General features: G+C 43.9%; 3 protein-coding genes across 17 annotated transcripts in view; 1 reads left to right on the top strand and 2 right to left on the bottom strand.

Annotated features, from left to right (window-relative positions):
* Positions 1 to 11,709, bottom strand: part of qtrt2 (queuine tRNA-ribosyltransferase accessory subunit 2) — a 15,528-nt gene extending 3,819 nt beyond the window's left edge. For 2 of the 8 annotated variants that reach the window (XM_040167349.2, XM_040167353.2), the window contains exons 1-6: positions 10,739 to 10,956; positions 10,181 to 10,236; positions 4,495 to 4,571; positions 3,541 to 3,750; positions 2,690 to 2,889; positions 1,595 to 1,764 (exon numbers count right to left, since the gene is read on the bottom strand). In XM_040167349.2, the coding sequence (XP_040023283.2) occupies positions 1,595 to 1,764; positions 2,690 to 2,889; positions 3,541 to 3,750; positions 4,495 to 4,571; positions 10,181 to 10,236; positions 10,739 to 10,956 (931 nt within the window). Of the gene's footprint in view, positions 1 to 1,594; positions 1,765 to 2,689; positions 2,890 to 3,540; positions 3,751 to 4,494; positions 4,572 to 10,180; positions 10,237 to 10,738; positions 10,957 to 11,227 lie in introns of those variants that run through there. The other 6 variants (XM_040167352.2, XM_040167355.2, XM_078096614.1 and 3 more) reach the window with 5 other exon arrangements.
* ccdc191 (coiled-coil domain containing 191) lies at positions 10,790 to 21,165 on the top strand. 8 transcript variants are annotated; one of them, XM_078096601.1, is made up of 19 exons: positions 10,838 to 10,995; positions 11,715 to 11,771; positions 12,143 to 12,241; positions 12,812 to 12,850; positions 13,023 to 13,158; positions 13,277 to 13,429; positions 13,842 to 14,020; positions 14,114 to 14,337; positions 14,785 to 14,929; positions 15,005 to 15,195; positions 15,298 to 15,544; positions 16,164 to 16,519; positions 17,635 to 17,726; positions 17,990 to 18,072; positions 18,179 to 18,280; positions 18,426 to 18,569; positions 19,369 to 19,521; positions 19,818 to 19,972; positions 20,733 to 21,165. In XM_078096601.1, exons 3-19 carry the CDS (start codon positions 12,164 to 12,166, stop codon positions 20,872 to 20,874), a joined length of 2,619 nt encoding a protein of 872 aa, XP_077952727.1. In that variant the 5' UTR covers positions 10,838 to 10,995; positions 11,715 to 11,771; positions 12,143 to 12,163; the 3' UTR covers positions 20,875 to 21,165. The 8 variants fall into 8 exon arrangements, with proteins under 8 accessions (XP_077952728.1, XP_077952731.1, XP_077952727.1 ...); XM_078096600.1 differs by having other exon boundaries at positions 10,856 to 10,995; positions 11,709 to 11,771; XM_078096603.1 differs by having other exon boundaries at positions 10,863 to 10,995; positions 11,709 to 11,771; positions 16,173 to 16,519.
* Positions 20,968 to 25,605, bottom strand: zdhhc23b (zDHHC palmitoyltransferase 23b). Its single transcript, XM_040167356.2, has 5 exons — positions 25,421 to 25,605; positions 24,051 to 24,205; positions 22,838 to 23,527; positions 22,308 to 22,475; positions 20,968 to 22,110 (listed from the first exon to the last, which is right to left on the bottom strand). The coding sequence occupies exons 2-5, from the start codon at positions 24,185 to 24,187 to the stop codon at positions 21,837 to 21,839; spliced, it is 1,269 nt and encodes a 422-aa protein (XP_040023290.2). The 5' UTR covers positions 24,188 to 24,205; positions 25,421 to 25,605; the 3' UTR covers positions 20,968 to 21,836.

The following is a 25,605-nucleotide window of genomic DNA, read 5'->3' as shown; positions in this document are numbered from 1 at the left end:
AGGCTCATTATTTTGCATATCTAAATCATAACTATTCAAGTGATGGGCAATATGGGGAAATATTATCCAGATCATTTTAAATCAATATTGAAAGCCTTTTTTTTGTTCCTTATGTCATAAATTATTAACCAGACACGAGCAATAAGTAATTGAATGACAAACCGCATTAGACACAACGAAGGAGTGAACTGTATATCAGGTCTATGTATGTGCTGATATAATGACATGAATTAATGCATGGATATGACTAAACTAGTGAGGTGTAAAAAACCTTCAGAGTCAAATATTGATGCCTTCAAGGCCAGTAAACATGTAATATAATCATAACTCAACTCACCTCTGAAAAACAGAACAACAAAGCGCTGCATATTAAAAATGAATGAGAGATTTCCGAGTTGTTTTTTTTCTCTACTCTCACGTGTCGCACGGAGCGTAGCACAGCTTTCCAACCCTCTGCTGGGTTTGATATTGTAGCAATTAAAACGTTTGATTAGTCGAGCTTTTAACCAAAAGCTTTCTATTACATTGCGATGTTAATTTGAATTTGATTAATTTTTCCACTCTACTCGGTACCATTCGTTTAAATCAAAGGGGTGTCCCTTCTTGCACCTAAACTTCTGTCTTCATATAAATAAATATATTTAAATATTTACTCATCGCTTCATCCACAGAAAATATGTAAAGCACACTTTCGTTGTGATGGGTATCATATTTCTCAATCCTAAGCTTGTTTTATTATGGTTTCATTCAATCCAAATGACAATGTTTGCTTCTGGCAAATGTTGCAAGCTCCTGAATAGAACCAGGATTTAAAACATGTTTTGGCTTTAGGCAAGGTACCTAAAAAGTCAGATGGGTTGACAAGAGCACAATAATCCTCCTTTTAAATTTGGAATTAAACCTTGATTTAAATTTCAATGATAAATGCTTATGTCCAAAAGCAAGTGACGGTTACATAAATAACTGCCGTGCAGTGTGTGAACTAATGCATTTGTAATGGGGAATCTTTAAGCAGCACAGAGCGGAGGAGGGTCCAAGCAGATCAAAGGAAAAAGTTAGAGCAGCTGGAAGTTAACAAGCGGGATCTGCTGATGTTCCATTTGTGTGGCTCAGATCATTTGCTGGAGTACACGACAAACGGAATACATGTAAATTCATTAACGATGAAATAGGCTGTTTAACAATGGAGTTTGGTGTGGAGGCATCATGTACATTAACTAGAAACCATCACGCAAGCACTTAAAACCAGGAGTGACACCAAATGTGGGAGTAACATGGGGCTTTCAACAGCCTCTTCACCCCCCCCCCCTACACTACTTCAGCCGTGCTATAAACCTGGAACTACACCCAGGTAGGTCCTAATGCACGCTTACGACCATTAAAAAGAAAAGCAGCGTGTGTAGCCATTGACTTTCCCCTCTGTAGCATGAACACGCCTTAGTGGGCCGAGCTCCGCTTAAGGGGTCGTGACAAGGCGAAGGGGCTTTTTCTGATGCATTGAATTACCCCCTGAATGTTGTACGTTTAAAAACAAAAAATTGAAACAAATTAGTCCCCCCCCCCCCCCCCCCCCCGGCGCAGCGATTCACCACACCTGCAGGGGGCGCTCTACCTGCGAGCTCCGGGTCCGAGGAGACGTCGAAGCCGAAGCAGAGAGCGCAGCCTCGCTCCGTCGCCTGGAAGGGGAAGAAACTCTCGAACAGGTCCACACCGGCCTCCACACACGCCAGCACCTCGTCCGGCCGTCCGACGCCCTGCAGCAGCCTGAGGGTCACAGACCGGAGAAACCGGTGAATCCAAATAGGGAACGATTATGATTAAATAGTGTTCTAGAGACAGTTTAGAATAGTACTTTGTTTCAAATTCAGACGGCTTCACATTTTTATATTCATTCTTCTGTTGTCACATTTTGCAGTAAATCCGTGTAGAAATCGACACTATATCCCATCAAAGTGAGTCTATAAAATGGGCATTTGTGGGTCTCAAGGGGTTAAGCGTCTACAACACATCACCCTTTAACAAAATGTGCACCCTTGTGTGGTTGTGCTCGTCACAGTTAACTGGCTCCCGCTGACTCTCTGCCCGATGGCATCAAGGTCAAGGCCAATTTAGCGCTACGAATCCACTCCCAACATCTCCCCGACCAGAGCCGCCGGCAAACAAGGAGACTGTCCGGATCTCCTCCATCACCTCTGTGAGAGGAGCACTCATGGGAGAGATACTCCCAGTGAAAAGCTTCAGAGAGGCAACAGGCTTCTGAAGATCAGAGAGCCAGTAACATCGAGGAAAAGTTTTGGCTTTTACAAGTATTGCACTCTGAAAGTGTAGTCAGTCGGGTTGGACACACTGCGGCTGTTTTTAATAGTTACAGCAAAAAAACATTTAATAGTCTTTTAGAATCGTAATGAACATTTTCAAGTCTTTTGCGGAGTGAAAAATATACACAATCATTAACGATGAAAACCAATATGGGTGTTATTTTCCTGCATGGATTTGGAGCCTCCAAAGACTGTTGATTAAGTGAAGAGTGTGCCTCTGTTTTATTGATAAGATAATGAATAACAGGGTAGCATTTGTCCACCCAGCTTCTATGCCTCCTTGTGTTTGCAGCTGATTTAATGTCTGACTATTTTTAAACGCGGTTGCATGATTAGTGTGCGTTTGTGTGTGTACATTTATTCAGGCTGACCTGGGTTTGTCCTCAGGCAGCTCCTTGGTCACAGCAGTGATGAGCTGGGTCCTCAGGGCCTGATCCATGGAACCCGTCTGTAGGCCGTCCAGGCAGAATCCAGCCACGGGCCTCTTGGCGGTCTCCCTGCCAGAGCGCACCCGCTCCTCCAGGATGTCTCCTCCCTCCACGACCCCAAAAACCTCCACCCCCTCCAACTCCTGGAAATAACAGGCGGAGAGAGAGGGGATTTAACAGCCGAAACTCTGACAGATAAGGGAGCCAATAAAAGGAGAGAGCAAAAAGGTGTATTGAAACATAAATGTCCTTTTTCAAACATATATGTTTTATTCTTGTCAGAGCCCATCTGGGTTTTTATGCCTCAGCATGAAGCTGAGTGCTTATCAGGAAAGAGGTGGGGGGCGGCTTTCAGTAGCATTCAAGCAGCTCACTCAATACAATGTAAAATACAATAAACAATGTTCTATAAATCAAGCTACAGATCTTACAGCTGTACCGTTACATAAATAGACAACCTCCTTTGGAGCATAACTGAGTAAAAGCGTCATATACCATCTCCTTCTTTGTGTGGATCAGCTCGGTTCTCTCTAGCGTTTCACTGCTTTTAGAGGATAAAGTTAATTCCATTATTCATGCTTGATGCTCGGCCTACTGAAAAAGAATTTACCAATTAATGGGTTCCTCCTAATCTCACCGCCTTTGCAGCCGCAGCACAGCCGCACGTGCAACTACGACAAAAAAACACCCGGCTATCAATCATTGCGATGTGCACTTGTGCCGCGAGTGATTGATTCACAAACGTAAAAGAGCAGCCATGTTTAGGCTGCGCGTGTCTGTGTGTGTGTGCGTACCTGGGAGTTTTGGTGAACCAGCAGACACTCATCCAAGTGGGCGAGAGTTCGGTCCACCGACTTCCGAACCCTTTTGCGCGACGTGCCGCTCTGCCACGTCTCTCCATCGGCCATGCTCTGGTACCAGTCCGGCTGCACGGTCTTCTGGAGAGCCATAAACTTGGCCACGGTCAGCTCTATCCGCCCACCGCTGCCCCACACGGACACCGTCTAACCACAAATGTAAAGCAAAGGCACTGGAGTTGAAAAAAAAGAAGAGAAAGAAAGCTTGAGTGAACTAATTCTCTTTACTGATTGGCATCGTGGGAGGAACACAAGTACTGGATCAGAAGATCGATGCCAATTCCAGAAATCAGACTGAGAATCCAGTACATTGCCAATCAGGTTTTAAACATTAAAAAGGTATTTGCTTTACAAATATTGAAAAAATACTATTAGCATTATTAAAGAATTGTGTATCATGAAACTGCTTAAAGGGTAAAGAGCTTGGTGTTAATGTGCAAAAATATAGTCAATATCACCTGCAAAGGTTTTCAGTATTGATTAAAAAAACAAATATGCAATGTACAAAAACAGCACAACACCAGTATTTTGTATAATATACAGTTGGACCCGTCTGAAGGCAACTGAATCTCACTAATTATTAAAGTGCCAAATGAAGTGTGAAATGTGGTTTTACGGGGCGGTAGCGTGTTGTTCCTTCGGCGAAGTCTCCACTGGTTACCTAGCAACTGTTCCCAGGCCAAGAAATACTCCACCACACAACCAACCCCCATGAAATCACAACTTCAGAAATGTCATTTTGGACCTTTGGAGGTGCCGCTAGTTTAGCACACAGATGTGGGAGTCGCGTCGGTCTTGTCATCGTCTTCGCCTCATCTCACTGCATGAATTTGGAATAAGCACATATTCCAAAGCGTGGAGCCGTTCCTTTAAGCAGAAGCTTCTCCTCACCTTGGTAGTGTTGTAACCCGTTGGGCAGGGAGTCGCAGGGTCGTGCAGCGAGCAGTACAACACGGTATTGTGAAGACCTGCACGAAATGAAAATAAATGCAAAAAACTGGAGGTTAAACAAAAGGGTTACATTGAGCTTCGTTACTGCATGTTGATGTGACGAGGAGAAATGAGCTGTGGCTTTATCGGCAAACACAGCCGCAGCGCAGGATCGAAAGGTGAGAAAACAGAGCTTATAGGCAGCGAATCGGATGTTATTGTTTCTAATTGTTGGAATGCATTGAGATGCATTCCAAGTATTGTTCTTCGAATCTTTATTGTTGGAATGCATTGAGATGCATTCCAAGTATTGTTCTTCGAATCTTTATTCCGACTTATTATTCTATTTCTTCCGCGCCCCCTTTCAACTCCTTCACATTTTCAGCTATTAAAATCCTTCAAATATTAAAATGTTCAGCTCCTTTCTGGCTTGAGGGCTATGACTTTTCAGCTTTCTACCTCTTATGCTTGAATTTATATAAATCAATAATCATTAATATTTTAACATGGTTTTCAAATGGAGTTTGCTTTCAAATCCTCCTAAACTTCTTCAACTTTCAGATTTTTCAGCTTCGCCAATCTTTCAGCTACAGACACCATTTCAACTCTCAAATGTTCACACAAGTCTCAACAATTTTATGAAAAAAACTGCTTCTTGATATCTATTGTACTTTTTTCATAATCACTGATTATGTTTCACTAGTTCTTCGCTCCGTTTCTGACTTTTACATGAGTGTGTATTGCGTCTGCTAGAGGGGGACCTCGCAGGCTAGAGTGTGGGGCATCGCAGAAATCTGGTTAAAAAAGTATGGAACTTCTGTCCTTGCAGCCAAAGTATACACTCTAGAGGCTTCATTTCTTCAGATTAATGAGGGTATGGTTGTGCTGATTGGATTAATGTGTTCATGGAATCCCAGAGTTTTTTAGTTTTGGCGCAAGGAGTGTTTGAGTGACACAACCTCTGCCAAAAGCCCCATAGGCTCCAATACAAATCTGCCGACATATTTCTCACAAAAATCCACAAGGTACACGTTTTGTAAACGGCCATAGGAGCCGTATTTATTACCGGACAGACAAAAAAAGCACATCCACGCGTTCGGTAGAGTCTTGGGTCTCATACAAACGCCGTATTTTTTAGATAGCTGTTATAGTTTTTCGCTGGTTCCCATTTGTCTGAGGTGTGGATTCTGTGTAACTTGCTGCCATGTCTCTGCATTTTGCAGCCGTTAATGATCACAGGTGCGCCGTTGTCGTGGTTACGAGCACTCACACGCTGCAGGATCTGTCTGTGACTCACAGCTGCTCCTTGTGACCTGATTAGTGGAGTCACATGACGCAGCTATGCTTTCTGTCAACAGACCAATATGATAAAGACACTCGCCCCCCTCCCCCCTCCACCCTGACCTCTTCTCAATGTTAATCACTCAGTCAGTCAGTCTGTTTGTCTATTTCTCCTCCTCTCTCTCTCCCTCTATCTCTTCCTCACCACCCCTCCCTTCCTCACCCTCTCACCCTCCCTCCCTCTATCTACACCCCCCCACCCCACCCAATCCAATAATTTCAAAATAAAAGCCCCATGGAGGGAATTTTTACTGTAATGTTTGTGATGAGGCCTATTAATTAAAAACTTCTTAGTTTGAATAACAAACATTCTGTCTCCCACTACGAATATTACTCGTACTTCTAGTACTACAACTGATACTTCTACTACCATACTACTAGTATTTCTACTGCTATTAATACTACAACTACTACTAATGTTATTACAAATACGACTATGGCTAATAGTATTACAGCTGTTTCTACTGCTATTGATACTAAACCTACTATTACTGCTAGTACTACTAATACCACAATTATAACTAATACTACTACTAATATTACTACAAACAATTTTAAACAAATTTAAGCTCCTGCAACTTCTGTTTTTAGAAAATCTATTGAAATTCAGCTTCCCCACTTCCTGTATTTTCAGCAGTTCTTTAAAATAATTTCAGCTATTCTTATGCCTCTATCAACAGCAATTTTTCACTATTCATTTCTGTATTTTTTTGCAATATTTCAAATTTATTTCAGCTGTTTTCATTTCTGCTTTTTCAGCAAATCTATTGAAATTCCTTTCAGCTTCTCCCATTTCTGTATTTTCAGCAATTTCAAATTCATTTCAGCTTTTCTAATATCTATAATTTCAGCAAATGTATTCAAATTCCCTTCAACTTTCTGTATTTTCAGCTATTTTAAAAAGTTCATTTCAGCTTTCAGCTTTTTGCATTCCAACGCATTTTCAGCAGGAAATGCATTTTCTAGTTCTTCAGCTTCTTCTTCTATTTCTTCCGCGGCACCTTTCAACTCCTTCACACTTTCAGCTATTTAAACCGTTCAAATATTAAAATGTTCAGCTCCTTTCTGGCTTGAGGGCTATGACTTTTCAGCTTTCTACCTCTTATGCTTGAATTTATATAAATCAATAATCATTAATATTTTAACATGGTTTTCAAATGGAGTTTGCTTTTCAAATCCTCTTCAACTTCTTCAACTTTCAGATTTTTCAGCTTCGCCAATCTTTCAGCTACAGACACCATTTCAACTCTCAAATGTTCACACAAGTCTCAACTATTTTATGAAAAAAACTGCTTCTTGATATCTATTGTACTTTTTTCATAATCACTGATTATGTTTCACTAGTTTTTCGCTCCGTTTCTGACTTTTACATGAGTGTGTATTGCGTCTGCTAGAGTGGAGAGCTCGCGGGCTAGAGGCTGAAGCAGCGCAGAAATCTGGTTAAAAAAGTATGGAACTTCTGTCCTTGCAGCCAAAGTATACACTCTAGAGGCTTCATTTCTTCAGATTAATGAGGGTATGGTTGTGCTGATTGGATTAATGTGTTCATGGAATCCCAGAGTTTTTTAGTTTTGGCGCAAGGAGTGTTTGAGTGACACAACCTCTGCCAAAAGCCCCATAGGCTCCAATACAAATCTGCCGACATATTTCTCACAAAAATCCACAAGGTACACGTTTTGTAAACGGCCATAGGAGCCGTATTTATTACCGGACAGACATAAAAAGCTCATCCACGCGTTCGGTAGAGTCTTGGGTCTCATACAAACGTAGTCTTTTTTAGATAGCTGTTATAGTTTTGCGCTGGTTCTCATTTGTTTGAGGTGTGGATTCTGTGTAACTCGCTGCCATGTCTCTGTCTTTTGCAGCCGCTCGTTAATGATCACAGGTGCGGCGTTGTCGTGGTTACGAGCACTCACACGCTGCAGGATCTGTCTGTGGCTCACAGCTGCTCCTATGACCTGATTAGTGGAGTCACATGACGCAGCTATGCTTTCTGTCAACAGACCAATATGATAAAGACACTCGCCCCCCCTCCCCCCTCCACCCTGACCTCTGCTCACTGTTAATCACTCAGTCAGTCAGTATGTCTGTCTATTTCTCCTCCTCTCTCTCTCCCTCTATCTCTTCCTCACCACCCCTCCCTTCCTCACCCTCTCACCCTCCCTCCCTCTATCTACACCCCCCCACCCCACCCAATCCAATAATTTCAAAATAAAAGCCCCATGGAGGGAATTTTTACTGTAATGTTTGTGATGAGGCCTATTAATTAAAAACTTCTTAGTTTGAATAACAAACATTCTGTCTCCCAACCCCCCCTCACCCAATTCCATCATTACAAACTAAAAGCCTCAATGATTATCTGTACCTTAACCATGAAGCGGTTTCGTTGAAATACGTATTGCTCTTTCAAATACTACTACAACCACTACGAATATTACTAGTACTTCTACACTAAAACTGATACTTCTACTACCATACTACTAGTATTTCTACTGCTATTAATGCTACAACTACTACTAATGTTATTACAAATACTACTATGGCTAATAGTATTCCAGCTGTTTCTACTGCTATTGATACTAAACCTACTATTACTGCTTATACTGCTAGTACTACTAATACCACAATTATAACTAATACTACTACTAATATTACTACAAACAATTTTAAACAAATTTAAGCTCCTGCAACTTCTGTTTTTAGAAAATCTATTGAAATTCAGCTTCCCCACTTCCTGTATTTTCAGCAGTTCTTTAAAATAACTTCAGCTATTCTTATGCCTCTATCAACAGCAATTTTTTAATATTCATTTCTGTATTTTTTTGCAATATTTCAAATTTATTTCAGCTGTTTTCATTTCTGCTTTTTCAGCAAATCTATTGATTCCTTTCAGCTTCTCCCATTTCTGTATTTTCAGCAATTTCAAATTCATTTCAGCTTTTCAGCAAATGTATTCAAATTCCCTTCAACTTTCTGTATTTTCAGCTATTTTCAAATATTCAGTGCAGCTTTCAGCTTTTTGCATTCCAACGCATTTTCAGCAGGAAATGCCTTTTCTAGTTATTCAATCACTGCTCTTCTGACACTACAGAGACAGAGCAGCAGGAATCCCCAGAGAGTTGAAACAATTACAAACTGTTTGAGGCAGAGTACGAAGGCTACTGTTGTACAGCAAAGGTGCATTTTGATTTTGAAAATTATTTTCTTTTTATTACTCATAACCTTCTGCTCAGGGTTATGGAGCTAATCAGCATTAAACTCAACATGATATATATTTAGAAGATATTTTCTCCCGTCTTTCCAATCTATCCCCGGGAAATTATATTAAAAACACCCCAAGCTCTTCAGATGAAATGCGTGCATGCTTGAGGTTTACATCATATACATTAACTGGTCACACCAGCACAGGATTTTCAGCCTGGCGGAGGTTCTTCTGATGTAGTTGCTATTTAAAATGAGACCAATGAAGGTTAAAGGGGATATTTCAAATAGTTCTACACCCAATCTCTCTTCCTCTGGCCGCCTATTCTGTGACATGGCGATGATTATGGAGCTACTTTGGTTCATAAACACAGTTCATATGTTCTGCTTTTCAGCAGAGACTTACTGATCAGTCCATTAAAGGGGAGAGCAGAAAATAATATTTGAGAAAGACATTCATACCTGCAAGCCTCCTTTAAAAGATACAAATCTCAAACCAATAATGTCCTTTCTCTCTGACAAAAAATGCCATACAATGTCAAACCCAGTAGCTGTTTGTAAAGCTTTTCATTAGATCGGACGGGCTGTGTAAAGTTGAGACTGAAGGAAAAGAACAGCTTCTGGGTGAAACACGTGTTGAGGCTGTTGTTTTAAAGGACGAGAAGGGAGAAATCAACATAAATAGATTTGCATTAACCCGCTTTGCTTACAATAGCATTTCAGCACCGACTGGCTACTGTACAAATATGTTAAGCTGCTACTCATCTCTAGTTTTTCTAATATCTGGTTGAATATTCTGACCAGTATGGAGTATCAGATTGGCACATTACTAATATCTGCCTTTAACAGCACAAACTAAAGAGTTTCAAACTATTTCATTGAAATATAACAAAAAATTTAAACATGACTGTATGTCTTGTTGGATGTCTGTTCAATCGGGTGCCTTTATAAAGAGTATGTAAATAAAATGATACATAAGAATATGTCTAATTGTTTTTTTGTGGTCTGCTATAAATTTCCCAACTTATTGTCGTCACTCTTTTCCTGATCACTCATTGGGAAATAGGTTGTACTAAGGGGAAGTGAGAGGAAGAACAAAAAGTACCTGCAAACCTCCTGAATCCATCCTTGAACTCCTCCAATACTTCCTGATGCTCTGCTCTTAAGAAAGGGAAAAAATAGATTTCAGAGAAAGAGTTTATTTTATGATTGTTTCATTTCAGAAGAAGTGACAATCTAAATTAGTTAATATGGGCAACCATGTGAATGTTGTCATGGAAACTTCTTTTGCTCTGGCAGGTTGATGGTATTAAAAGAAAACACATCAATAAGCAAGTAGACATAATCAAGGTTGCATATTAAGCACAAACAGTTAAAATAACATTGACAGAAGCACTGGTCCATATTATTACAGGCTGTTCGAAAGTCGAGATGGAGAGGTACACTTTAGTTGTTTATTATATCATTCTGCCAAAAGCTACTTTTTGTACAATCTCCTCAGGGGACACTTTATACATAAGATAATAATTCCAAATCCCAATAGAATAAGTCATCGGGAGTCATATCTAGTTTATTAGCTTTAGTATAGCGTGCTTATAATTCAATGTGGTCCTACCTGCCTGTGATCGAGTGAAAGCATGTGTGTGATGATGTACACGCTTACATGTTGGACAGGGTGACCTGCGTGACAGAGGGGAGGTTGCTCAGGGTGTGCAGGGTGTCCCGGGTCAGGTGGGGCACTGCGCCCAGGTGTGTGTGCAGCAGGCATCCCGGGACCTCCAGAGAGTGCTGCCCCGTCTTGCCAAGCTCCTTCAGGACCCCCAGTCGACCTCTTCCCTGGACTACACGGGACAGCTCCAGCTTCATCCTGCAGCCGGCCATGCGAGGAGCTTTGAGGGGATTTACGGAACGCAACTACACGTACGAACACTATCTAAACCACGAGTTCGGACTACGGTGGCACCGCTTAGCAAAATACACGTGAAGTAACGTTAGCCACTTTAGCTCAGTAGCCGAACCACATTCACGTGTTATTAACGCGTTCGCTGTTGCTTCTCTTAGCTGACGTTAAGAAAACGCAGGGTGTTGCAGTCGCGCTGGGTATGATTACGTATTTGTTTAAATAAGTTTGAACCAAATTCCATTCACTCACCTACAACTTTCACTTGCTAAGCTAACTTCCCAATGCAGCGGCTGTGTCCTCACGAGGCTGCATACGTAGATCGATTGCGTCACAGTGGCTGCGCCGCCGCGGTAACCTTCCGTCGGCTCCTTCAAATGCGGTCGACGAGTGCAGCCTTCCTGTCCCCAATTCGGAGGACATATCTGATGTAGTCTTTTTATTCAGGATGGAGACCGGTGAGCCAGCAGCGGGAGAAGCGTTAGTTACCTTATACATTTTACTGGAATTTTACTTTTGCTACTGTTTTTATTGACTGTATAATTCCAACATGACTTTTAAGTAAAAGTAACCGTTTTAAATTTAAAACGACCGGAAAATATTATTCTTTCAGCTTGAAATATTTAATGCTACGGAGGCAATGCATACCTTCCTAAATTAAAATAAATAAGATTACGATCTTTGGCTGCATTTTAAAAATTAAATTAAGTAACAAGGCGTTTATTGTTAAAAGCAACAGGTTGCTGGGCAACTGGAGCGGCACAGGAAAAGCTGGTGACGCAAAAGGAAATCCAAGGTAGGAAAGGAAAAAAACGAGTCGACTTAATATGCCGTCATCACCAACCGCAGAAGTATTAAAACTACCAAATTCTCATCAAAACCCCAATATATTGTGTTGTGCTTTATGGAAGAGTTTGAATACGTTACATTACTGGATTTCTTTGGACGTTTTATTCAATTCAACCCATATTTGGCTCACTTAGAGAAATGAACGAGGTCGTCATGGTGACCAACCACAACAAAGCGAGTGCAGTGGTCCACGTAGTCCTAAAATGCATCGTTGAGGGAGCATTAGGCCTTGAGATGGTTAATATATTGCATCACCCAGAATCCTGTGGGACTTTTCTTTGTAATAACTTCTCAATACCTTTTTGTCGATAAAAAAAGGAACGTTATTAGCCAAGGCAGATGATGACATTCCCAGGTCACAATCCTGACCTGTTCAGGTGGCGGGGGATCGGCAAGAGTAGAAAACCTGCGGACAAGGTACATTTAGACTTTGAATTTATTTTAATTTGAGAGCTGTGGAGTTTCTAATTATAATAGTCTACATTCCGCCTCACATTAACTTTTCCTCTTTCATAAAATGTCTTTTTCAATATATTTCGATTTATTAGACCCTTTTTGAATGATCTAATTTCCTCAAGGAATCCGATATGATTGTGAAAATGCCCCTATTGAGGGTATGAAGGAAGGCCAATCCGTTTTATTATGTTTGAACGATCGGCTCATGTCGGTGGAACGGATTATAATTGTCATAATAAACCTACAGATGAGCTACGACACTCACATATCCTGCAGCACCTGAGACGGTCACTGCTGAATCGCTGAAAGTAAAGCACCGACTTTGGGAAACGATTGGTTAATCTGCTGATTCAAGGCAATAGCTAAACTTTCCTGTGAAATAATCCGCATCGGCTCAGGTGTCGTTTGGCACACTGTTGCTTGGCTGGGAATTTTCAAGCAGGCAGAGGTGACTGTGAGAACATCTTCCTGCGCCCTGTTATCTCTCTTTCAAACAGTGACGGCTTACCCTTGGCTTTTCTTTTCTTACAGATGCATGTGAAAAATGGCGATATCGACCAGTGGAGAAAGGTGACAATTTAGTTTTATATCAAGTCATTTGCGCTTGATTTTGGACAGTTGGGACTGTGTAGGCTGGATAACTCACCTTTTACCTAATGGCTGTTTAACCATGTCACTGAAAAATCCATAAAATAATCACTCGTGAAAACATTCATTGGTTAGTTTTTTTCCTCGTCCTTAGCGGGTGGAGGTGGCCTCCGAGTTTGCCGTTTCAGAAGTCTTCTCCCACAAGAAACCTCGTTCAGGAACCAACTGCCGAGCTGTGCCGCTGCAAAGCTCTGACCAGTTACGAGATCACGATGACGCTTACAGTGAAGGTAGGTCAGCACACAGGAAAAGAAAATAGTGTCTCCAGAGAAGTGTTACCTAAATAATAGAGTTGAGCCTGTGCACCCGCTTGAAGCCTGACAATTACATTTGCGGGGCTGCTTGCAGCTCAGGCTCTTCTTGGCGATTGGCTGAGCAGTAAGTTGCGGCTGGAGCTGGAGGTGGAGGAGGAAGATGACCTGATGTGCTGCGATGAGAGGAGAAGCCCCACTGGACCTGCTGCTGCTCAGCCCGCCGCCCTCAACTACAGCAACTTTGATGGTAACAGAAAGTCACCATTTCAATTGAGCTCTCTAAACCAGTTCAAATGTCCTAATTATATGGGAACGTTGGGGTTCCCATTTGATGTTACAAATCATAATGAATAATGGGAATACCTAGTGCAGAAGAGTTCCACATCTTAGATGTTGGAGTTTTCAAAACAATTCATATGTCTAACTGCACTAGTCCTGAACGATAAAACATGATGTATAATGCCCATAGTTAACTAAATGCTTTCTGTAATAGATTATTTATCTCGAGCAAACATTGAATCTCACAATATTGATTTTCACATCATGGTCAAATGAAAGGACACAAGGAAAAACTATTTAAAAGCAATAATTAATAGCTTTATAAAACTTTTAGAAACTCTTTAGTTGTGACATCATGCTTATTTTTTCACACTCTGTAGATCTGTATAACTGCCTGGCCGAGGAGGAAGAACAGACTGCCGTTAACAGCTTCCTGCAAGACCTGATGGAGCAAGAGGTGTTAGACTCCGCGGTGATGGAGGAACTGGCACTGGACGTTGGACAAAAGAGGAAGAAGTTCAGAGATCCGATTGTAACCATGGCAGCGCGACAGCTTCAGGTATGTCGGACAAACTGTGACGTTGAGGGCTAAATCAGCCGGAGTGAGAGTCGTCTTCTCACCTTCATCAATTGCCTCCAACTGCCGCTGAAGGTGCGAGAGAACCGAGCCCGGCGGGAGTCCGAGAGGCAGAGGCAACAAGGGGAGAGGGAGGCTCTGCGGGGTGCCGGAGAGGAGGCAAAGAGGAGGGAGCGAGAGAAGGAGACAAGAAAGAGGCAGCAGGCGCGTAGACAGGAGGAGATGGTGCAGCAGGAGATGGTGACACTGCGGCGCATTATGGAGGAGAAGAGAGGCCTGGAACGGCTGGTTCGACAGAGGTACGGTGTTCAAAGCAACCACCGGCCTGCGCCGAGGCGCTTGGCGCCTGAGCAGCGGAGGGAGGGTGTACGTGAGGGGGGGACTGCTGTCTCAGAATTTGAAAACCCTTGGATCAAGGGAAGTAAGCCGGTTTTCTGACTCAAACCAGCATTGTGGAAGGGTTCCCTGTGGAGGGTACATAAGCTCTTGGCCAACACAAGTGGGAACCCGCAGGTTTTCTCTGTAGCAACTGTAACCTCAGGTAATCTGAGGCACAAAAATTAGCAGGAGAAAAAATAAACAATTTGGTGTAGTTGTACGATTGTGTGAAGAACTCGTCATTGGTTTATAGCTTTTGTTTTTACCCAAACAAACTATTTGTAAATTGGTCTCATGCTCACTTATTTTGAAGATGGAACTCGATGTGATATGAATGATTCTTTATGGGGCGTTTGGTGATTCCACAGGGAAAGCGGGAGAGTGGAAGGTATAAGGACAGCCAGAAGCCTCCAGTCAGCTCCTTGTCCTCCCTCAAACCAGCAGCCGCAGGAGAGGGAGCGACTTTATAAGGAACAGAAACTCCAAACCATGGTTGTCATGGTAAATCTCAAGGTTGGTTGTACTGCGAGCGTACGGCAAACGGATTAATGTACATTGTATTTGAACGCATTTGTGCGTGTGTTTTAGTGTCTGCAGAGGCATTTCTCTGGATGGTATTCGGTCGTGTTGGACCGGAGGCTGCGTTTAGGGAAGGCCACGGCCCTCTGTGACTGGAAGCGGCAGCTGAGAGCCTGGCGTGCGTGGCGGGCAGCGGTGTGGGCGGAGCAGCGGCGGCGAGAGTTGGTGAGAACAGAAGAGGATCTACGAGCTGAACACAGGCAAGAACCTCAATGAAAATGAAATTTGGGTGTGACTAACAAATGTGACTGTTTATTATGACAGTACCTGATCCCTCTTACAACGTCTGTTCCATGCTCCAGACAATCCAAGCTGGCCGTGGAGAGCGACCGAAGGCGGTTGCTACGGCGATGTCTGAATGAGTGGCAGCTGTGGTGTCGGAGGGAGAAAGAACAACGAGCGCTTTTGGCCCAGCAGCAGGAGACCCGTCGCAAGATGGCCGCCTTGATCAACGCCGCATCGAGAGGCAAACTCGTGGCCACTGAACCCCCGAGGATCCAGGCAATCATCCCATCTGAGGCCTCTGACCCACCAGAGACCCCGGAGAAGGTGAGAGGCGCACACACATACTCATTTCTTCAATGCAATCGGACTAAGGTCATTCTCCTTGTTGATGCCTCCCTACTGCAAATGACATTTTTACCCTCTGGAGTGGAATCATGAGCAAAACGTCAGCCCAATCTTTGACAGGTGACCATAGAGCTTAAAACCCCTGAGGCAACAAATACGTTTGGGACTTTATTTTAAATACTAATATAATTGATTCTACATGGTCTCTTTGCATGGCATGAACCTTAGTCAAATAGTGAGAAAAACTCTGGAGAGAGTGACAGCAGGAAAGAAGGGGGGTGGAATAATAGAGAATGCGGAGGCATAACGCAGATGGAAAGAAGGCTAGAGAGGAATAAGAGGGTTGTGGAGCAGAGCTCGAGGGAAACATCTCACTAGAGATGAAGTTCATGGTTGATGGGTCAATACAGAGGTCATCCTCACAATGAAGCCTTCGCTGCTTAAATATCACAATTCCTGGAGTTCCTGGACTTAAATTGCACTGGGACACTGTCTCCATGTTATCCATCTGCATTTTTTTTTAAATATTTATATATATTTTATATATATATATATATCTTTCATGTATAACATCATCTTTATGTCTGCTCTGTTGGAGGACCACCAGAGGTCAAGCACTTTGGCCCCTAAAGCCTCCGCGGTCGCTCAGCATAAGAACCCTGAGGGTGCCGAGGCCCCGCCCACTCTGCCGTGGCAGGTGACCAGACGCCACGCGGCGCCGACCGCTGCAGCGCTCCACGGGGCACAGCAGTCCAGCTGTGGCGTCCAGCAGCAGATCATCACGCAGCAGAGGAAGTTGTTGAAGGATCAGCAAGAGCAGATCGCCCAGCTGAGGAGGGAGCAGAGCGCGATGGGTTTGGAGCTGGAAATGGAGAAAACCACACAGCTCGCTCAGCGGTCAGCGAGAAGAGGAGCGAGAGCAAAGAGCTGCGACTTTGATCCCAGAGAGCCGAGGTAGGCTCGCTGTAGAATGTTCTAGATGGCCCCCAAAAAAGCTTTAGATGTGAGGGCATCATATTCACCCACATTCATTTGGTAACTGATCCCTTTTATACATGGTCAATACACATTCTACCGCTGCTTTATCATCAACTTGAAGCCATTAACGAGGATTGTTTGGTTTGCTAGTTACAATGATGTTTTGAGGATTCTTATTTTCAGGGGATTATACTCATAAAAAACCCACATTTGTATTATATTCCATTTCTGCTAATAGATTCCCCTAAATTCCGTTATCATGTGAATAAATTCTTGTCCTGTGGCACTTTTAGGAGAAGGCCAAATTACATAGTCGAAGGATAGATTGTTTGTATAACTGGTTTAAAAGGCAATTACACAAAATGACTTACAGAAAGGGAAACAAAATTCTGCATTTTTATCTGCACTTTCAAATAAACGATTTAAAAATTGGTCCAGTGGATCTAATTCTAAGTCATGTGACTATATGGCCATTTGTACCTTGTTTAATATTTCTCAGTAAAGATCGAAAGAATGTCTGTAATTTTGAAATCCTACCATTTTAATCTAATATCTCCTGTTGTCTTCTAGAAAAAAAGACACATTTTAAAACAGTAGTAAATCGGGTAGTTATTATCCTTTAATAGCTTTTCTTATTAAATACAGGAATCTATGAATAGATTCAAAGAAACCGCTGCAGATGGAAGATACAGCTGAGAGAGAAAAGAGAAGCGGGCGCTGTGCAAAAGTCAATAGTTCATGTTTTCTACATGAACGGTGGTTTTAATGAAGTGGTATGTGATCCCAGAAACTTTCCAAGAACCTTGAACATAGTTTTCATGGATTAATGAAAAAAAAGGTCTGCCCATTTGCCTCAGATTTAAATTCATCATTACGTATGGAGAGTTTAACAGAATGCTGTTTGCTTCAAATTTATGTAAAAAATGTTTTTTAAAAAGGCAAAAAAATGTTTGGGTTTTCATAAAAAAAATATATGGTCTAAACTAATAACGTCAACTTCCCTGGCAAGATTCAGCTGGACTCACAGTACATTCGGACAGAGCTATCAGCGCTTCCCGCGGTGCTTCTAGCTGTGATTGCTGCTGTTTCAGGGCATCAAGAGTTACTGGGGAACCCGACAGTCTCCATCCACCGCCGAGGAAAGCTGCCACGCGGCAGACGTGCTCCCATCCAGTCATCACGGGTCAGTCGCCAATGTCCTTCACTCACAGAGCTTAGAACCACAGTTATGACATCGCAGGCACTTATCATCCCACTGAACATAAAATGCTCCTGCATTTAGTATATTGTATATTGCATGACCCTAAATCACAACTATGGGGATCTAACATTTGCTCCTATAGCAGCATTTTATGTAAATTGTCCCACAACAACACAAATCATCCTTCCCATCATGCTTAATCATCCATACATCTACTGCTAAACTCCCTCTTCATCTCTTTGAAGCCATGGAGGTCCGTGCACGGCAACGTGCAGAACGGAGGAAGGAAATCGAGGAACTCAAGAGAAAAAAGGATGAGGAAAAACTGGTGAGAGGGAGATTGAAGAGTTCTGTTTCTGGATGGTTTTGTAGGATGAGTAGCAAGATTAAATAGTATAGACATATGAAAAAATATATTTAATTGAACTTTTCAGGCTCAGATGAAAGCTGCCGAGGAGCAGAGGCAGCAGGAGGAGGAGGAGGAGAAACGCAAAGCAGCTGTAAAGAAAAGAGAGGAGAAAAGGCAGGAAAGAGAGGTGAGGTTCGTTCATGGATTTTGGGCGTTCAATAATACACGTCTAAATACAGGAAGCGGTAACACTGACCGACGTGCAGCAGGACTGTACTCCTGTGACCCCTATAAAATATAAAAACATATATATACTGTTTTTGTCTGTGCAGAGGGAAGAGGAGAAACAGAGGCAACGGCAGAGGCAACAGGACCTCATGAAGCTGGCCCGTCAACATTACGACAGAAAGTTGCTGCTGCGGCGAGGCCTGGCGCCATGGAAGCGAATCATTCAGATCAGACAAGCCAACGCACAGGTGAATCACCTGTCAGCCACAGCAACAGGCAGAGCATCGTCAGTTAATGTCAGCATGTCCCCTCAATCCTACAACTCGAAATTTTGAACCAAAGAGGATTATATATGCTTTTTTATGTCCTGCCTGTCTCCTTAACTGAAGCTCAGCGCTTTTTCTTAAAAAATACACAATCTGTTGCCCTTCTATTTCCCCTTCTTTCTTGTATGTATGGAATGTATTCATTTTTTTAAATTCTACATCCTCCATGTGTTCTATTTTATCATTATCTTACCATTGGTGATGTTTTTTGCATTAAGAATTATTAAGAATTACCATGTAAAAGTGCACCACCAACCACAGCGCACTTTAACACCGTAAATAGTCTGAGCCATGTGAAAACTACTGTGATGAAAATACACAGCTAAAAGGAACACCCCGAGCCAACGGCAAAGCTCCACATAACCGCACCACCCAATAACACAGTCGTCCTCCCCTGGACCTGCACACACACTCGTCAAGGCAGAGGAAAAACATCCAAGCTCAAGCATGAAACAACTTCGAAGCGGTATTCTGTTTAAAGTAGGATTTAATCCTCAAAATGTTCCTCTCTGCTGGACCCCCCCCCCAAAAAAAAACCTTAACTTGTGGGAATACTTCACAGGCAGATCTAAAAACTAGTTCAAGTTAAATTGAGAGACTCGGTCAAAGACAGGCGCTTCATCACTTGATAGCGCTGCATTGTTTTCAACCTGGCAGGTTTGATTAAGTACGGATGTGCTCATCAGCGTGCATCGACACTTTTCTTTTCAATCCCCGCCAGCTGGCCGAGAGTCATCACAATCTCCTGCTCCTGAGGCGGTGCACGCTGGGCTGGCAGCAATCAGCCAGAGAGACGCAGGCTGAGAAAGAAGCTTCTGTTGACCAAGTGTACCGGCGCTTCTTGCTTCGGAGGAGCTTAAGCTGCTGGAAAAGAGTGTGTATATACTCCTAACGTGCGCACACACACACACACACACACACACACACGCGGTTAAATACCCAATCGGGATTGCAGTCTCCCCATCTTATGGAGGACACTGCACTAAACCTTCTCCTAATCTTCTTTTACTTGCACTCAATCATGTGTTCGGAGTGCCCACGACTTTAAGGAAAAAGGACAATTTTCTCCTTATTTAGTGGTTTTCACTCAAACTAGATTGCTGTGGTTCCGTTGTGTATTTTACTGCAGTAAATGTGTGTGTGTGCGTGTGTGTGGTGTGTACGTTTCAGCTGAACGACTGGCGGATGATTCAAGAGGAGAGAGCCGTGCGTTTCCATCGCACGCGCACTCTCAGGAGGTTTCTGCTGGCACTGCTGGACCATGTGACCCGGGAGAGGCTTGTGCAGTGGGACCGTCAGGAGCTGGCTCAGGAGCACAATAACAGGTCTGCCCCTGTGTGGATGCGGCGTGCTGATCAAATTCAATTTAACATCCTGTTTAATTACATGTCAGCACTAATTGCTACAGGCTAGTTCACCAACACTGCAGAGTATAAAGAAAGAAAGATACATTGGATCAGATGCAGCTGTTTTTTCCACCGCAACTGCTGATGCATTATTATTATTTTAAACAACACCATCAACTCTTTAATAGTGACGTGCCTCTGTTGTTCATAATAAATGTCTCTTCCCATTACGTTTAACGTCAGTGTTGTGCTGCTCAAGTGGAAACTTTGATTATGGACCGACTGGTTTGTAGCCCTGCATATAAAGTATGTGTATATATATATATATTTTTTTTTAAACATTACATTTACCTCACGTGAAGTCTGTGATTGGATGCTATGACCGTTCACTAGATGAACAGGAACTTTTATTTGCATTTCAATACAGCGTCATTATTTTATTCTTTGTTTTCCATTGCGGACTAAATTAATAGTTTTCCACTTCAATGCTTCCACCTAATGATTTAACTGTCATTGACAAAGAATGTGAGGGTTTCTAAACTCCGGCTCCTCAGGGGACGGCAGCTAAATGACCACTGCACGCAGGTGAAATCCCACCGGCTGCCTGGCTGCTTTTGTCAATGAGCTCCCAGTGACATTATGTGAGGTGTTGTCAAACCAGAGGTCCCTATAATTCAGTTTCCTATTGCTCACTTGCTCTGTTCCCATCTGTCCCCCCCCCCACCTGCCTGCACTTCAGACGGTTGCTGTGGCGATGTTTGCAGGCCTGGAGGCAGCTTCCCTGCCTGATGCGCAAGGAAAGAGTGAGAGACGAGCGGCGGGAGAAGCTGGGAAGGAGAGTGACTGAAGTTCTGCCGGATTTCTGCTCCTATCCACCGTAAAGCCTCTGGGAGAAACGCACTCCCCACACATACAAACATCCCAACAGCTCTGGAGCGCACACACACATACAAACACTAAATGAATACACTGGCACGATTCTCAATCATTTAATACAAATAAATAATTTCATACAAACACAACTAGACCATTACAACTTTTAGGATTCAGTCCTTTAATGTCCCGGAGTGCGAACTTCTCAAGGTGACGTTAATGTGAACTGGTGTGTTTGCTTATAAATAATTCAGGATTTCCGTTTAAACCAGATAAGAGAATAAAAGTAACTTAATATATTCATGGACATCCGATCATTCATCATGTTAAATGCAATGACAAACTGTAGAACTTTAATTAATGATGATCTGGCTCGTGCTGAAATGTTTCATTCATCGGTGATAAATAATCCATGACACCCACAAGGTCAAATTAGGAACGCTCCTCTGCGAACGCCGCAGGTGTTTGTGGAGGACAGAGTGTGCGGGAGGAGCATTTTAAAAAAGATGGTCAGCCCGTGTATTGTGCGTCACTGAGGCGTCATGTCGCTTGCTGCCGCCGTGCTCAGAAAACACGTCCTTACGAGGGACCAGAGCAACTATTCAGTCTCACACTTTTGTTAGACAACGCCCAGCAAGACACTAGAATGTGGAAGACACACAGAGACAATGTTGAAATCCAGAGAAGACCATTTTTGTTTCACAGAAACACTCGTGACGAGTGATTTGAGGTCAGTGAGTCTGCACAGCTGCAAAGAGGAGATGCCCGTTGTGGGTGACATCATTGGAAGTGATTGTATCTTATTGCTGTGTCCAAAAATAAATAACTTTAACCCGGGAGTAAAAGCAGTGCTTCAACCAGAAGGGGAAATCAGAGCAAAGCTCCATGCTGCCACCCAGTGGACCTGAACAGGAACAGCAGCCACAAGCTGCAGACTCGTGGTTTAATATCAGGTTTGGGAAGCAGCCTCTTACACCGGGTTTGTTGGGGCAGGAGAGGGTGGATTCGGGTTTTCTCCCATGGTCAGAAACTCGGCCCAGTTGCCACGGAAACCTTTAGAGTAGACACCCGTGTCGATGACGAGTCCCCAGTAGGCGGTGCGAGCGGTTTTGTCCCTCAGGGCCTCGCGGGCCTCGCGCTCAGTGACGTTGTGACTGACGTTGATGACCTGCACCATCAGCAGGTGGAGCAGACCACAGGTCACAATACTGCTGTACCATGCACAGGTGAAGCGAAGTGCAGTACTGGACAAAGACAATGAGAAAAGATGGCTTGTTTACCGCTATCGATGACCCTACAGAGAATTAAATCTTTCTTCTTAACCGTTCACTTTATCTGGTCATGTGACTTGGAAACGTGAACGATAAGAATACTTAAAACATATAAAATATATCACTTCAAGGGACCGTCAAAGTCATCCAGCCCAGCGGGCTCTCTGTACCTGGACTGCTCGTAGACCCCCGGGCAGTAGAGCAGGGCAACGAAGAGGTGCTGATTGGGACACACACTCTGCAGCACCAGGCTGATCCCGTACAGCGACGTCAACAGGAAGAGGACGAGTGTAAGCAGGAAGCTGCGGTGATTGGTCTGCCCCACGCAGCTGTTTATCCTACCCGGGCACCGACGGAGGGGACACACGGACACACACACACAAAACATCGTACTGAGACCCAAGGGTTACACTACAATACACACATGCAGGAGCACACAGTGTAGGAATGGATGATTGCAGGGAGCGGTTTGTTTGTAGGTGTGAATAATGTGTGTGTGTGTGATGACGGCTCAACAACACGTACAAATTTGGTGAAAAAAGTCACTTACTCCATCGTCTTGACAATTAACGGGACTCGTTTTTAGATTTATTAAATAGCTGGTAGAGAAAAGATGACACGTTTGCGACGTGGGACAAAGTGGAAAGAACAGTGAAGACATGCCGAGTGAGAGGTGGTTGTTTTTTTAAACGGCACCCACCAAACGCAGTGGTGGTCGAGGCGCAGCACGCAGACACCGCAGATCCGACAGTGTCCCGCCCTCGGGGGCCGCTCCACCCTGCACGCCGTGCACCAGTTCCTCCGCCCGCCTTCCTTCAGCTCCGCCCCCGTACCCTCCGGAGAACCCGCCCGGCTGGCCACGGTCGTGGTCACGTCCCGCCACCCGCCGTTGACGGCGGGGTCTCGGTCCGCCGCGGGAGTGTAGTACGTCACCGTGCTGTGGACGGCCTCCCGGTTCGGCCGCACGATGCCGGGTCCTCTCTTGGTGAGGACGAGGGCTACCAGGGTGAGTGTGACCCCGACAGTTACCACGGCCAGCTGGACCGGACCAACGTCCCCGTCGGGAAGCACCTCGGTGACGAATAAGTAGTACATGTACGCCAGGGAGAAGAGGGCCAGGCTGAGGAAGAAGAGCGTCTGTCCCTTCTTGCGGTGGGTGAAATAGTAGTACCACAGCACCAGGCCGGGCAGAGCCGTCAGGACCACCATGCCGAGCAGGTAGTGGAGAGCGGCGACGTGCAGAAGGACCGGCAGGAGGAGAAGAGGAGGGATGACGGTCAGGTCTACTTTTCGGGCGCCGCCCCACAGCCAAGGCACGCGGAGGCGGTCCGTGACGTCTGCGGCCACATGTGACAGGGATTCGGGTTTCTGAGGCTCCCTCTTCAGGAACCTGAAAGAGAAACAAGTGAAGTATCGTTACTTCTGGGAGCAGTGCATTTGAACGGTGGGATGTATTTGGGTCGGATCAGAAGTTAGTTTGCGTTTTCCACCGCCAACGAAAAGCAGAGCGCCGCCGCTTCTAAACTTTGCACTTTAAAAAGGGAATCGCTCATACAAATATTACCAAACCAGAGGAGCACAGAGCATAAGCATGAAATATCATCACTTCTCAAATTCTCACAGAACACAGATTTGAGCAGTATAATTTGAAGACCCCAAATAGGTTGAAAAACTAAAAACTGCACATACTCTTGTGTGAATAAACACTTCACTAATAATACTACTGGCATGATTCCTTATTATTATTTTTTTCCCTTTTTTTAAATTATTTTTGCATACAGTGCAAAAGGATTTCTAGATACAGGTGAAAGGCCAAGTTTGAGCTCAATAAAGATCTAAATTTATTAAATATCTTTTAGCTGGACACCAAAAAAACCTTTTGACGTGCATTTTGCATTGAGTTTACATCTCACCGGTCGCAGGCGTCATCCAGGTCCTCACAGTCACAGCAGCAGGCTCCCACATGGCTGCGCTCCCCGAACCGGTTCACATACTCGCAGCAGCACAAGTTCTGCTCCTCCTCCGGCACCTTGTTGGCTCGCTTCTTCATGATGAACAGCCTTGCAACCTATTAGATTAGAGTTTTTTAACATTGCTAACTTTTGTTAGAGAGAAAAAAAACAGGAAGTGAAGGACAGTAACTGTAAATACTGTAACACACTTCAGCTTAACAGCTATTTCTACTCGTTGGAGTTGATCCAGAGAGATTTCGGCCAAACATCGCCACATCGGTTGTGCTTTAATGACCTACTGAACGGTCCCACCGTTGCTGCAGCCTGCTGGCTTATTTAGACAGAACGGATGGATCTGGGCTGAGGTGAGGCGGTGGAAGGATGTATAACAATCACAAGTGTCCCTTCCATCACAGAGAGCAATGCTAGTGAACTAGTAAATGGGAACAATCACTCAGCTCAGTAAAACATCTCTCCGGGTGGAGGAATGGGGAAGGGGGGGGGGTCGTGGACTGTCAAATGAGCCTCCGATTAGTGATAAATCAAAGCCGGGTATGTTGTTTTACTAATATTCATCAGCCAGTGAGCAGAGAAACCTGGTAAAAAGGGCATCGGAGTAACCGTCCTTCCGGGCCGCCTAGAGCCAGTCAATGAGGAGCTGAAGACCTGCTGATTAATGAGTGTCTGGATGTGTGGTAGCACATCTGCTTCCTGAGAACAGCAACACAAAACTAATACTGCTGCAAGGATTCATAGCAGGACTGTAGTGCTCTGCGCTTTAATGTGCTGTAACGTTGAGGGCTGAAGCGGATTAAATGATGCCTTTGTTGGTGGGATTAAATAGGAGGCCTTCCTTAAAGATCAAATAATTAGTTGAGTAATGAAATCTGTCAGAAAAGGAAACTATTCTGAGAATTGCTACTGCTAACGTATTAGTGTTATTGAGTGGACTCAATGAAGTCACAGCTGCATTTACTCCAGCTGCAGAGAGATGTCAGTTTATCATCCAACTCTACCGTTAATTCCCTAAAATATTAGATCACATTTCTATTCGACATTAAGAGTTATTCTCCTAATCAAGTAACAAGTTGCAGAGAGTTTAAAAGTGCAACTGTGGATACTTTCTTCCCTGAGAAAAACAAAACGTCATTTATTTTGTATACATTTCTAAGCAGTAACGTTACGTTTAACGATCGACACGCGCTCGGTTTGTCGCTGGCTACCGGTTTAGGCAGATGTTTTCCCCTGGTCACACATGCGTGAAGCTGGACGCGTTATGTCGAGGCTTTAAAAAGGTAAACAACAAAAGCCACAACAGGGACACGACTTACCTGCGAACACAGAGCCGCCACATGCCGACGCCTTCGAGCCGCGTTAAATGTCGACTGAGGCGGTTTACAACCCGCCGAAGCTGCTCAACGGAAGTATTTCTCCGTGACGTGAAAGCGGCGTAACCGCGGAAGTCTCGTGAATAAAAGAAGCCGGTGTGGGGTTCCGTAGCCCCGCCCCCTCCCGT

Source organism: Gasterosteus aculeatus, chromosome 21, assembly GCF_964276395.1.
Source record: "Gasterosteus aculeatus chromosome 21, fGasAcu3.hap1.1, whole genome shotgun sequence".
Taxonomy (NCBI): Eukaryota; Metazoa; Chordata; class Actinopteri; order Perciformes; family Gasterosteidae; genus Gasterosteus; species Gasterosteus aculeatus.
Note: the sequence above shows the minus strand (reverse complement) of the source record. Positions and strands in the feature narration are given on the sequence as shown.

What these genes read in the sequence shown, in the direction of transcription:
- ccdc191 (XM_078096602.1), top strand. Translation starts at nt 12,164, where the DNA reads ATGATGACATTCCCAGGTCACAATCCTGACCTGTTCAGGTGGCGGGGG. An exon ending in ATATCGACCAGTGGAGAAAG is followed by an intron (nt 12,851 to 13,022) that starts GTGACAATTTAG and finishes CCTCGTCCTTAG; the next exon opens with CGGGTGGAGGTGGCCTCCGA. An exon ending in AGAAAAGGCAGGAAAGAGAG is followed by an intron (nt 18,281 to 18,425) that starts GTGAGGTTCGTT and finishes TTGTCTGTGCAG; the next exon opens with AGGGAAGAGGAGAAACAGAG.
- zdhhc23b (XM_040167356.2), bottom strand. Translation starts at nt 24,187, where the DNA reads ATGAAGAAGCGAGCCAACAAGGTGCCGGAGGAGGAGCAGAACTTGTGC. An exon ending in CTGGATGACGCCTGCGACCG is followed by an intron (nt 23,528 to 24,050) that starts GTGAGATGTAAA and finishes TTTCTCTTTCAG; the next exon opens with GTTCCTGAAGAGGGAGCCTC. An exon ending in GGGGTCTACGAGCAGTCCAG is followed by an intron (nt 22,111 to 22,307) that starts GTACAGAGAGCC and finishes GTCTTTGTCCAG; the next exon opens with TACTGCACTTCGCTTCACCT.